Source organism: Gymnoscopelus braueri, assembly GCF_963280865.1.
Source record: "Gymnoscopelus braueri genome assembly, chromosome: 9".
Classification (NCBI taxonomy): Eukaryota; Metazoa; Chordata; class Actinopteri; order Myctophiformes; family Myctophidae; genus Gymnoscopelus; species Gymnoscopelus braueri.
In genome coordinates this window covers 18345704-18359630 of record NC_137610.1, presented here as the reverse complement: position 1 = coordinate 18359630, position 13927 = coordinate 18345704, and the positions used below count along the sequence as shown (strand labels likewise).

At 43.2% G+C, this 13927-nt stretch overlaps 1 protein-coding gene across 3 annotated transcripts in view; it reads left to right on the top strand.

The window, feature by feature from the left end:
- LOC308091468 (membrane-associated guanylate kinase, WW and PDZ domain-containing protein 2-like) overlaps window positions 1-13927 on the top strand; it is a 99186-nt gene that overhangs the window by 51375 nt on the left and 33884 nt on the right. For all 3 annotated transcript variants that reach the window (XM_080437093.1, XM_080437092.1, XM_080437094.1), the window contains exons 4-6: window positions 4221-4445; window positions 6820-7048; window positions 8187-8266. In XM_080437093.1, coding sequence (XP_080293219.1) covers window positions 4221-4445; window positions 6820-7048; window positions 8187-8266 — 534 coding nt within the window. The remainder of the gene's footprint in view (window positions 1-4220; window positions 4446-6819; window positions 7049-8186; window positions 8267-13927) is intronic.

Here is a 13927-nt window from a genome sequence, read left to right as displayed (position 1 = left end):
TCAGTAACAATGTAACATCTAGTCCTGTGGCTGTACATTTTCCAAGGTGAAACACACCGTAACACAGCACTCTCAGATATATATATATAGGTACTGTAGGTAATAAAACTTTCACGTAGAGGAGGAGATGAGGGGGAGACATAAACTCTATAATGCAAACTCTTCTGGATACTGTTGTTATGGTGTGTGTGTATGTGTGTCAGGAGAGTAGGACCCATAAGTACACAACAACTTGAGGCAGAGCAGGTTCAGTACAAATGCGTTTATTGGAGGGTTGAGGCTTACAGTTATGTGATGCAGGCAGAGGTCAAAACCGGGAAGGCAGTGCACACAGACTAACAATTTCAGGAGGAGCAGCAAACAATCAAAATCACTGGGACAGCTAAAGGTCAAAAACACAGAGAAAACAGAGCAAGGAACATGCAGTATAACTAGAAGGCTAGGGAGCCAAGGCAGATACACACAGTAACAGCACTTTACAAACTGGCAGAGAGTGAATGGAAGGCAGATGGGCAGGGAACTGCAGTGCTGAGTGGGTAACAGGTGTGTAGCTGTTCTGTGACGTGAAAGTGAAATGGAATGTGGGAATGGTGCATCCCAAGTCTCATAGGGTACCTTTGTAAATACGCTCTGAGAATCTGCTCGGATTTCAGAGTGCTCTGGTTTTGACGTCACAGAGCACTCTGATCTATCCTATCCTATTTTAATGGAGGACCGGCAGGTCCCCAATGCAGGAGTTCCCAATGCAGCTACGCCCAAATATGGAGTGTGTTGTCTAACCTCAATGTGTCGTTAAGGCATCAGGCGCAAACAAATCAGTCAGCTCCACATATGGGCACATGCCCATATACTGTATTGTGCATATACTGATGACCTCGGGGATCTCCATATATGGGCATGAAAGGGACAGAGACTGACAGATACAGAGATCTCCATATATGGGCATAAACTCGGCTTGCCTATCACAGAGCGTTTGTCCGGAAGCAACGTTCGGCAATGTCTGTATCTGCCCGTCTGTGTCCACTTTATGCTCATATATGGAGATTCCTGATGTGATCAATATGACATTATAGTACTACTGTACAGCTTCCACCCGGCTGCTGCACATTGTATGATCACCGCCTGTCGTCGGGCTGGTCTTAGACTTTTGCTTTTCCTTTTGGACCTACCTGTGGATTACACCAGGGACAGTGACTTGGACTTTTTTTTTTGCTCTTCTTCATGGTCATGGACCCACCTGCAGATTGTACCAGTGTCAGTTACCTTATATGGACTATGCGGCCGACACACACTGAAAACTTTGTACCTTAATCCCATGTACTGTACAACGCACTGTTTTTGTTGTTATTTTCTCGCACCTTAACCAGCGTCCATAGCATATCATGTACAGTATATATATATATATATCTGCTGCTATGCTCACGCACCTTTATGCCTTACATCAGGTACTTACCGCACCTTATGTATTACAGGTACTTACCGGCGCACCGGATAGATACACGGTACTATGTGTAAATATGTAGATAATTCGTTTTTTTTATTGATCTATTCCCCCCTCCCCTTCTTTTTCTTCCCTTTCTCTTATGGAAATAACAAAAACGATGGAGCTTGCACAAAAACGAATTTCACCTGTTTTACACCTGTAAACCTGTGAAGTGATAATAAAATTCTAATTCTGACATATATTATTTTTTCCTGCCTTTATTTATACAGTAGGAGGAGAGAAACAGGGAGTGACATGCAGCAAAGGTCCTCGAGCTCGGGAATCGAACCCGCGACTCACTGTCAGGCATTAGAGCCTACAGTACATGTGGTATGCACCTTAACCACTAGGCCATCGGCGCCCCCAGCACATTCAGAAAATCATCTGGCAACCCCTCCAAATTATTTGGTGAACTGTGACCAACAATGCTGTAATCATTACATTTCACACTGACTTTCTCCTCCATCGTTCAGACACCTGGTACAACCCAGCTTTTCACTCAGAGCAGTCACATTTGTGAACGCTGCGACGCTCCAACCACTCTGAATTTCCAACCAACCAGAGATTTTCTATATATCTCTGGACAGTGGTCAAATCAGTTGAAGCACTTAATTCCTTCTGCAGTATTTATGTAGTTGCAAGTATAACATCCTACAGAAGACACTAAACACTGTTCAGGTCTTTATTTTCATATTCCGGCTCTGTATTCCTTACGTTCTTTTTCACAAATTGCACCCTCATTATAAACATTTGAGCATATGAAATACACTAACACACTCAATAATGTTTTTTATTGCTCTTTATTCACAGTCCTCCCAGCTTGTTCTATGGGATCTATGGGAGTTTGTTCTATGGGATCTATGGGAGACTACAGGTCAAACAGTTCAAATAATGGAAACAGGCCTATGCATATTTCATATTTTATTTTCACATGTTCTGTGGAAGGACATTAATTAATAATAACTTAAACCTTATTTACTTAGTTGACTGGATTCCCCCAAGTGCTTAATAAATAGGCCCCCTCCTATTTTCACTAAATATCTTTGGTGAAAAAATGTGATCTACAAACTCACAGAGCTCCAAGAAGCTCCAGTGCAAGCCAGATGTTTGTTAGTGTTGGGGTACCCACCTGCTCTGCTGTGCTACGCAATCTTATGCATAGATTTATGTGTAGGGCATCTGAGTCAGTAAATGACATCATTTCTGTCATAAGTAACCCGTTACGTAGTTCTGTCAGGTTCTCCTCTAGACTGTGGAACCATTGGTGCACTTGTCTGTATGTTCGAAACTGAACATGGTGGAATTCTTTTTATTGTATTTCTTTTTCTATTATTGTTATATTTTGTATGGTGTTTTTTATTTGTTAAAATGGTCGCCCTTGGGTCTGAAATAAAGATTGAATTGATTGATCACAATTCGTCACATGGCACATTGTGACGTGTTGGAATGCGCTGACGCTCTGTGACGCGTTGCGCTGCGTTGTGAGCTATGTACATGTGCTATCTTCACCAAATCTTCCCCACAAAATAGGGATGCCTAGGGTTCAAGTGGATAGTTAGTGAACTTTACAGAGAAATACAGCGCCCAATACAACATGATATCACACAAACTGTATAGACAACAAAACAATACAGAACAATCAATTACAAGGCCAGTGACAGGTGATCCAGCTATATAATAAGTAAGTAATTGTCTCCTCAAAATGACGCTTCACTGAGCAAGGATGTCTCATTTGACAAATGGATTCTTCGGTCCTCACATCTCATCCTAGCATATCTCCCTCGTGTCAGGAGGAGAGACAGTGAGAAGTGAGACAGACTGTAACAGATACATATACGGTACATTGAAACATTTCCCCCCTAAAGGCTTTAATGAGAATCTGTATATGTGATTGATTGAATATTTGATTGACATTTTTAAAAGTACAGCAGTTAAAAGTGCCAAATGGATGAGACACAGAAAAGCCAAAGGCTTTTTTCCTTTGTGGTCCATTAAGTCCATTAAACATTCAACACTCAAACAACCTGACAAACAACGGCGCAGCCAACAACGATACAAAATATGAAATATTAAAATATACACATAATTAGACCAACTTACAAATTCGCCTCAGAGTGGTTTGTGGGCAGCTTCCTCTGGTGTCCTTTTCACTCTGCTATACTTTGCCTTCGAGATTGAAGGGAAAGTATCGCTGATGAGGTACAAAAAAAAAAGACTAATATCATTTTTCCGTTGTCAGCTAAACAACTGGTGGAGGAACATAATGCATAGCTTAGTTCATTTCACCATTATAACCTTCAGCCACAAGACAAAACGGCATATGGCTTGTATTGAAAGTAAACAATCCCTACTCTTCTGTGGCCTTTGACCCATTAAAACAGGGAAAGCATCACATTTGACCTATACTGTATATATAGCAACATACGTTTTTCAGAAAACTCTTAGGATCTAGAACTGTGGTTTAGAACAGTAGTTCTCAAAAATAGCAGATATACTGTACAAGCTATATCTGCTATTTTCTTTCTTTATTTTTTGAAAAAAGCGTTTGAAAAAAGATTTTTTTTAACACAAATCTTCTCTTCCGGGGGTCCCTGCTCCTGGCACAAAAAAAATCAGATGGGGGTCTACGGCCAAATACATAACATTTTGGGAGTCCTTGACACGAAAAAGTTTGAGAACCGCTGCTTTAAACACACACTCTCTCTCTCTCTCTCTCTATCTCTCTTCCCTGGGACAGATAACTTCTACGGGACCCCCAAGCCCCCAGCGGAGCCTTCACCGGCGGCACCGCCTCTGAATGTGAGTGAGGCTCTGCTGCCCGGAGCCCGGCCCAGCGCCCAGGGCAAGAGGAAGAGGAACCAGTCCGTCAGCAACATGGAGCAGCGCGCCAGCCTGGAGCCGCCCGAAGAAGAGGAGGAGGAGAGCCCTGTTGTCAATGGCAACGGGGTGGCCATCACGCCAGGTATGTTGGACACACAGATGTATAGACTAGTGGCTTTCAACCTTTTTCATATCAAGGTCCATTATTTATTCGGCATTTGAGCCACCGACCACCGTTTGATGAGATTTATACTCTCGGACCCATTTTTTTTCTTCAAATTGTCGTTTGATGAGATTTTGTCCACAATTCCATGCTGTATTGATGTGGTACCCTACCATTGGGAGAGATAACAGGCAAACGTTGATCAAAACAACAATTCTTCTACATTCTCCAATTGTGTAGACTTCTTGTAAATTAAGTAATGCAGATGTTTAACAATAGTTTAACGTTTGAAAGCGTAAAATGAAACCAAATGGTTTTCATTTGGTTTCATTTTACGCTCTCAAGAGTTAAAGATCCACCTAATAAGGGTCCATTTGGTTACCATTATGGTTACTCTCCATCATTTACCTGGGGACCACCTGGAACCCCCTCAAGGACCACTGGTGGTCCCCTGACCACTGGTTGAGAACCACTGTTGTACCAGGGCACATTTTTACAGTATTATATTTTGGAGAGGATACTGGCTGGCCGTCGGCAGGCTTTTCACTGCTTGTTGGCAGACGCTGTCTCGCTGATACGATTGAGTAAAAACCGGGGAAGTGTGCCAATTGTCATAACAATTTTTTTCCCTACTTGTTGTTTTCCAACTACTGAGGCGAACTAAGGACTGTCATTTCTCTTGTTTGAGTTTAATGTCATTGCAGATGAGTACACGTTTGTGTGTGCATGTAAATGGTCTGCATTTATACAGTGTTTTTTTCCCCAAAGTGCTTTACAATGAATGTGTTGGATGCATTACTGTACGTGCACCCACACTTTTCACACACTGAAGCCATGCACAGCTGCCAACCCAAGGCAAGGACACTTCGACGCAATGCCAGGAGGAATGGATATCGAACCAGGAACCTTCCCATTCCCAAACAACCGCTCTAGTGTACCTCCAGAGATTATCACCCACTAAATAAAATGTCTGCTTCCATGGACTGCTGTAGTGTGTGTGTGTGTGTGTGTGTGTGTGTGTGTGTGTGTGTGTGTGTGTGTGTGTGTGTGTGTGTGTGTGTGTGTGTGTGTGTGTGTGTGTGTGTGTGTGTGTGTGTGTGTGTGTGTGTGTGTCTCTTTGGATAGCTTCTCAAATGTTCTTTGTTCTGCTGCTTCTGTCCACACTCTGAAATTATTGCAGATATAAGCAGATAGTTGCTACACAGATATCGTCTCTTCTCCCCTGTGTGTGTATGTACTCATATGACACTTTTCGGCATGCACACACAAGTGCACATAAGTGCGCGTGCACACACACACTTGTGTGCATGCAAGCGCACGTGTGAGTGTCAGGCTTGCAGAGGCCTTATGTAACACTGTGCACAAGGGCACCTCAGTGTCTCCTCTGTGGACCATCGTTTGTTTTCTGGCTTCTATATCTCTCTCTCTGCCTCTCTCTCTTTCCTCTCTCATTTCATCATCTCTCTTGCTATCTCTCTCTCTCTGCGGTGGCCTTTGTCCTGGTTTCTATTAATAACCCCCCACTCAACCCCACATGCGGCCCCCTTCTCCCCTCATTCCAGCCTCATCCTCCTATTCATTCTGCCCTTCTTTCACTATCTTCCTTCTTCCTTCTATCAGTCTCTTTCTCTCTCCCTCCTTTCCTATCCCGCGCTCTTCATTCCTTCAGTGTCTTTCCCTGTCTGTCTGGTGTCCTCCTCTGTCGACACTTCGTTTTCCGTCCTTCTATGTTTGTGACTCATGCTGTGGCCCCTACAGTCTCCGTGTCTCTCTCTCTCTCCCTCTCTCTCTCTCTACTGTAGCTCTTATCCCCTCCTCCATGTCCCCTGTCCCCTTGTTGCTTCTCTTCTCTTCTCTTCTCTTCTCTTCTCTTCTCTTCTCTTCTCTTCTCTTCTCTTCTCTTCTCTTCTCTTCTCTTCTCTTCTCTTCTCTTCTCTTCTCTTCTCTTCTCTTCTCTTCTCTTCTCTTCTCTTCTCTTCTCTTCTCTTCTCTTCTCTTCTCTCTTCTCTCCTCTCCTCTCCCTCCTGGGGTTCAGAGCGCTGCAGTGGCTTGCCTCTGACTCACCATCCATGTCCAGGTCTTTGTGTGTGTGTACTGTAGGCCTATGTGTGTCTGGCCAAATAATGTCAGAATAGGGTTAGAAAAGAACAGAATGTACTATAGAATAACTGACTGCAAGTGTTTTATCCTGAATAAAATGTACCTCCATTGATACGTAATGGCACGCGCCCGCGTGCGTGCGTGCGCGCGTGCGCGTGTTTGTGTTTTTCTGTAGCCAGAGAGTGTCGGCACGCTAATTCATTTTTTTCTCTGTGCTGCATGTATGTCACGTGTGTGTGTGTCTCATCCACAGAGTCCAGTGAACATGAGGACAAGAGCACAGATGCCTCTGGGGAGGTTCCCGTTGAGCCACCCTGCCAGGCCCCGGCCTCAGCAGAGCCCCCAACGGAGTCAGACGAAGCCCCCACGTCTCCTCCCAAATCCCCTGCCAAAGTCCCAGACGCAGACGAGGAGGAACTCGGCCCTCTGCCCGACAACTGGGAGATGGCCTACACTGAAAAGGGAGAGGTTTACTTCATAGAGTAAGACACAGAGAGAGAGAGAGAGAGATGTGAAAGAGCTGGAAAAGTATCTCAGTACTTTTCAGATCCCACCTGTCTTGGTGTGTGGCGATGATGCATACCAGTGGTTCTCAAACTTTTTCAAGTCAAGGACCCCCAAATTCATATGTATTTGGCGGAGGATTTTATGTTACACAATAAAACAAACAAATTCCAAACATTTTCTATATTTTTCAAAACTTTTCAAAAATAGCAGATGTACAAGCTGTGAGCTTGTAGATCTGCTATTTTTGAATAGACAAAACATAAATGGATAAAGTGGTTAAAATTATTGTGATACTATATTACAGTAACTACTTTAGCTGGGGACCCCCTGGAACTCCTCCCCCCCAAGGACCGGACCCCACTTTGAGAACCATTGTTGTAGACGCTTCAGATGCTGAATCTAATTATAGACTATTTTTGTGCTTCTTGTGTGTTCAGGAGTCAAAACTGTACTGTATTGTGTTCAATAATTGATATGTAAAGTAATGCTGTTAAAAGACTCGCATAGCGTGCAGTACTGTACGTACACACATACTGTACACATGCTAACCTTTGTCCCCTCTTTTCTCGCTCACTAAACCATAGACATTATTTTGCCACTGCTCTCATTGAGATTGCATAGCATTAATCTCTTGCGTGCAGAGTTGAAAAAGGGGAGTCCCGCACACACTGTCTTCACTTAAAAAATGTTTCACTCGGACCTCCGTCAGGCATCAGGAGTGTGCAGAGTTATTATTGTTCAAATATTTGTATTGATTTTTTCCAAAAAAGCACACATACAAACACATAACAAACATCACATTACATTACATTACATTACATTACGGTCATTTAGCAGACGCTTTCATCCAAAGCGACATTTAGAAGTGCATTCAACATGGGTAGGGAACAAAACTACTAATCACCAGAAGTATTAAGTGCATTCTCTTCTAAAACAAGCAACTAAGAGTATACCTAGTGCTAAAGTACAAACAACTACAAGACACCACAGACAATTCAATTCAAAGGGCTTTATTGGCATGAGAAAATATACGTTTACATTGCCAAAGCAGACACTAGTACTCAATACCCAGGATTTTACAGCGTAGCTGTTCTTCTGTTTAATCCACTACAGTCACAACACCAAAACTACATCATGGCTGGACCCTCGGCTGGCGAAGAAGGCTAAACCGCCTGAGGAATGTAAAGAAGACGGTGAGTTCAGTGTCTCTATCCTCTTCTATGGGCTGTGTTAGCAGTGATTCCTGTGTGCATCATCTGTGCCAGGAGATCATGACCATGTGTGTGTGTGTGTGTATGTCTGTCCGCAGCTAGAAAGAGAGTATATGCTACTGTATGTACAACTGGTTGCACATGCAACATGCCACGTGACTCTTTCATATAGTTACACACTGCATACAGTACATTGCTATTGTTATTAGGGCATGCCTCTAGGTGGAGATTTGCGCTTTACTGAGCGCTCGTTTCTAGTTAATGTTTGTGTCATTGTGTATGCGTGTTTAGTATCTGCTTTTGGATTATTGGATTATTGTTTGTGTACCTGTGTTGTCTGTTCACTGTTCACTTCCTACTTTCATTGTTGTATATTTCCCAGTCTGAAAAACCTGCAAGTGTTCTTCTCATGCGACCATCCTTAACTGTCACATAAATTGTATCTCGCCGGAGGCATGCAGCTCTTAGGTAACCATATTTTGTTTAGTCAGTTGCACTCACGTATCGAGCTGTAAGGTGAAGCTTTTGTCAGGGAAAAGAAAAACACGCACTACTGTATACCTGTATTATCTCAAGGTTTGACAAGGGTGCGTTTAATTATTTGCTGCCTCTGTTTCATGGAAAAGTAGCTGATTAATTTGAAGGCTAACAGTGTCAGTCGATGGTGCCAGACTACTCGTCAGACACAACTGAAGGATATCAACAGCCTATGGATGCTAATTGCTCTGCTCAAGTGGCGTGCACACACTGAAGAAAGAGGCATTAACCTGTCCTTTCTCATTAGTGACAAGTTGCCTCTCCACTGCTGAGTTCCTTACCTACTGTGATACTAAAAGACTAGAAATACAATAATGGAACATGAAACCCTGGGAACATCAATGACTGATATCATTTTTTTAGCCAATGAGGGAAAATGGTGGTTCAAAGTGGTACGAGTTGTTTGATGCAGAGGCTCTGTCTCTCAGGCGAGCTGTGGATAGCTTGAAAATGTCCCTGGTGATGATATCATTGGCATAGACTAGAAAGATATGCCCCAAAAATGATGCAAAAACTAACTACTATGTTCAGAAAGAGAAACTCTGTAGTTACCATTATCTTGAAATGCCCGCTAATGAGGTCATCTGCAGGTAAATTCTCAAGCTATCCATAAAAATATCTCCATACAATAGAATGCAAAACAGCTAAAAAGGCACGCTCCATAGAGCGCAGATTCTCCGCCAGTCATTGCTTTTAAATCAAGCTTGTAAATGTACTGTGTGTTCTACTGTTCTTACTTGATTCAGTATTTTAACTTGTATTTCTTTTTGGAATGAGCAGCGTCTATAGCAGCGCAATATCTTCTAGTAGGCTACAGCGGTTTAGTGTTGGCTCACTCTGTCTCTGTCTGTCTCTCACTCTGTCTCTCTCTTTGTCTTCAGTTTATTGGGAATTTATTGGCATAGGATATGTATACGTTTACATCGCCAAAGCAAGTGTAAAAAAAGCTGTGGGACATTGCAACGTTGCAAAAAATGTATCTAAAGATATCTGATCTGATTTCTATGTGCTGTAGGTTTTTGTGCTGAGATCGATACGGTGTAGAGCAGACAGTGCAGAAATATACGTTTGTCTATGTCTGTCTTAGGAATTTTAAATCTGCTGTCAGCAGACTAAACTAAAGATACAGTCAATGACGTCACGACCAACATACACAAACCTGTGTGTGTAGCCGATCAAGAACTTTGAACAGACCTTCATTGTTATTCCGGAGGGTAGGTCTGCGGTAATGAATTCACAAAAATATTAGATAACATAAAAATTAGAAAAATATTCTTCTTTGGCCTACTGGCAGTGTGCATAAAAGGTTTGCTGCTGTTGATTGGTCCAGTGGTTTGTTAGATGAGCTCCCGGACTCTAAAATCTAACAAAACTCACAGGGGGAGTGCAAAGAAGCACATACAGTAACATCCTGTAGTGGTATGCGACAGCAAGAGTAGCAATAGTGGAACAAAGCCTGAGTTATACTTAGTTGCGTGCAGGTATCGCACTCCAAAAAATTGCCAATCTACAAGCTCACAAGCTGATTGTGAGCTTGTAGATAGGCTATTTTCTGTGCTTAACACCAGCACGCAGCTAATTACATTTTAAACCAGGCTTGAGGGTGAACTTAAGTAAGCAGCCAAACTGGTCAGCTGCTTGACACATCAGAGTTACATAACCCACATAGTAGTGCACGTGCATGTGACCCACTCCAGTATATCTGCCTGAACTAGCTCGCAAGCTGTGCATGTTTTTGTTATCTTCACTTTAGCAGGCATTTAAAAAAAATCAGTTTTAGTGACCAAAAAATGCATTTGAATATGAATGAGAGGCCTAAACGTAGAGGATAGGGCTTTAGACACAGAGCAGGTAGACAGAAACGTTACCGGCATAGCATTTGATTGCAAACATCGGTTGCAGACAATAGGTGATTGTAATCAAATAGCAGGTGTTTGTCGTTAAATGACAACCATGGCCACTGAGCTGTGGCATTATACCATATTGTGGGGCAAAACTAATCATGAGAATAATATGAATAGTGAGTATTATATGGTTGAAAAAAAAAAGGTGTTCATTTAACCCCTTGTGCCACCTTTCTGCCCTCAATCACTGAGTGGGGTTGTGGTGTGATTTACCAGGGTGAAAGCACAATCAATGTCTCTCTCTCCCTGGCTCATCCCATCTCTCCCTCAGTCCAACTATGATTTTCTCGCTCCCTTTCTCAGATTCCTTCTCCATTCTCTCTTGCACCTTCTCATCCATTCTCCCGCTCCTCATTCCAATTCAACCTCTTATTCATTTTCCCACCCCCTTTCCTTCTCTCTCTCTCTCTCTCTCTCTCTCTCTCTCTCTCTCTCTCTCTCTCTCTCTCTCTTCTCTCTCTCTCTCTCTCTCTCTCTCCTCTCTCTCTCTCTCTCTCTCTCTTCATTCTCATCCATCCTGTCGCCATCCACGCTCTCCTCATTTGATCTCCAAATCTTCCTCGCCGTTCTCAGTCTCATCCTTTCACGATCTCTCACCTCTCCTTCACTCTCTGTCTCTCACATTTCCTCCTTTCTCCCCCCCCTCTCTCTTTCTCCCTCTCTCTCCCTCTCTCTCTGTTCTCCTCTGCCCGGTAAAGACTCTGACTGTGACAGGAATTCTAATAACGCTGGTCCGCTGGCACAAACCCTCTGCAGAGGCTGCTCTGTCTCTCGTTCTCTTTGCCGATTTATCGTGGTCCATCTCTCTCTCTCTCTCTCTCTCTTTCTCACACATCGTCGTTGTCATATATCCCTCAGCATGATTTATCTCCCTCTCCCGTGCTTCTTGTCTCTTAAATTCTTTGTTTTTGATAATCTGTCTGCCTACCATTTATCTACTTTTTGTCTATATGCTGCCCTTGATCTCTGTCTTTTGATCCAAATGTCTGCTAGCCAGTTTCTGTATTTCTCTCTCTCCCTTCCTTCTTTTTAGTTTTTGGGTGGGGGAAGTCGATTCTGTTATAGCCTCAGTGATCTCTGAGGCCGCAGTATTAGGAATCAAAAGGCTGTTGGGGGGGGGGGGATCCTCCTGGTTCATATATCGTCACATCCTCTTCCGCAGCTTGTTTTTGAACTGGTGCCTTCCAGGCATCAGCTTTCAGGTTCCTGTGTGCTTGGAACTGGAAGTGCTCCCTGTTGCTCCATCACAGCTCAAAACCGTATGAAAGACAGGACCCATCTACTGTTGATTTGGTTTCCTCCACTGTAAAGTCCAGAGTGTTAATTTAGCTGTGAGAGTATACAAATGGAACCATTTCATTTATACACTCTTAAGTTAAAGGTACATTTGGTTTGCTTTTGTTTGGAGTTTGCAGTGCACACTTTACCATGCACAGTCTCTTTCGTCACAGCGGGAAGGGTTAGGCTGGCACTCCTTAACCACATACAGTACTACTGTATGCATAGCTTTTTGTGTTTATCTTAATATGCGTTGACATCACATTACTGTGTGTTTGTAATGCAAATTTAAACACAATTCTTTTTCCATTCGTGCCCACTGTTTTGAATAATGAAATATGTACGGCTGGAAAGATGCAGGGAGACTCTATAATGTAAACAAATAAAACAATAAAGCCGAAAGGAGAGCAGGGTTGGTGCTGCTCTAACTGCCCATCTGGATGAAGGCTTGTCTTTGGGCTTTCACAGCCCACGGCAGGACGCAGACAAACATCAATCCTCACTTTCATCAGCGATGTTCTTACATTCCGTCTCTTGTTATATCCTCCCCATTGCCTCCCGACCTATGTGTTTCTTTCTTTGTGTTCTTTGCCCTCTCTCTCTCTCTCTCTCTCTCTCTCTCTCTCTCTCTCTCTCCCTCTCTTTCTCTCTCCCTCTCTCACTCACTCACTCACTCATCACTCACTCACTCACTCACTCACTCACTCACTCACTCACTCACTCACTCACTCACTCACTCACTCTCTCTCTCTCTCTCTCTCTCTCTCTCTCTCTCTCTCTTCTCCTCTCTCTCTCTCTCTCTCTCTCTCTCTCTCCCTCTCTCGTCTCATATCCCCTTTCGCTATTCTCTTTCCCCTTCAGCCACCCTAGCAATTTTCCTCTCCCCCCCTCGGTACGTTTCGGGTGAACTTGAGGAGAAGCTTGTCTTTTTTGTTGCAGATGTATGAGCACTGTATACAGTAGCTCTATAGTGTGATTTGTGCTGTATCTATATATGCCGAGGGCTGACTCCCCGAGCTCAAAGGCCCATCACCACAGATCTGGCGAAACTCAGTCGTTTTTTATTTTTATTTTGTCAGATGAGCTCTTTGTTATGCATCGTGATTCGTGAGACTACCCCCCCTCACCCCACCCCCACCCCCCATCTCAGAAGAGGATGAGAATAAAACAAGACAGGCTTCAAATTACGATGGGTGTTGGTTTCAGCTGTGCCTTTGATTCACACTCAACCCCCCTCTGCTTTCAAAGTCTTGGTGGCATAGTAAAAAAAACACCTGTGTCACTCAATGCTGGGTTAGAGGTACGAATTCACATCTTGTTCCCGACATCAGTGATCTCGACTGCAGCAAACGAAGAGAGTGCGACAGGGAGAGAGAGAGATGGGGTTAAAATACGAGAAGAAATGATAAAGATCAGACGAGTGAGAGTACTACAGTATTAATGAATGAATGAATTTTTATTTCTATAGCGCTTTTTCCAAACTTAGTTACAAAGTGCTTTACATACATGTTAAAAACAGCAAACATCAGCAAGAGAAAAATGTAAATATGATATGAACAGGGGAAAGTGAGAGGATGTAACATTGATGAACAGTGGGTGATTTTGTTGTTGTTGGGTGAGAGGAAAAGAAACAGATGGAGAGAACTTTGCATGGAGGAGGAGGGAGGGCAGGCATTGGTTTAATACCTGCCCTTAATGCCCTGCCTTAATTGCTCGTCTGCTATTTTTGAATAGCCAAAGTTTAAAATGACACAGATGAATGGTTAAAGGCAATTTTCAAAATCTTAAAGGCTATTTTCAACCTATCTTCACATAATTGGTCCTCGCTAATGCTCATTATAAGAGGCACCATTTGTCTGTGTCTCAGAGGACGGCTGTGGACAGTTCAGAAACTGCCTGCCAATGATGTCACTGGCAGGCAGGT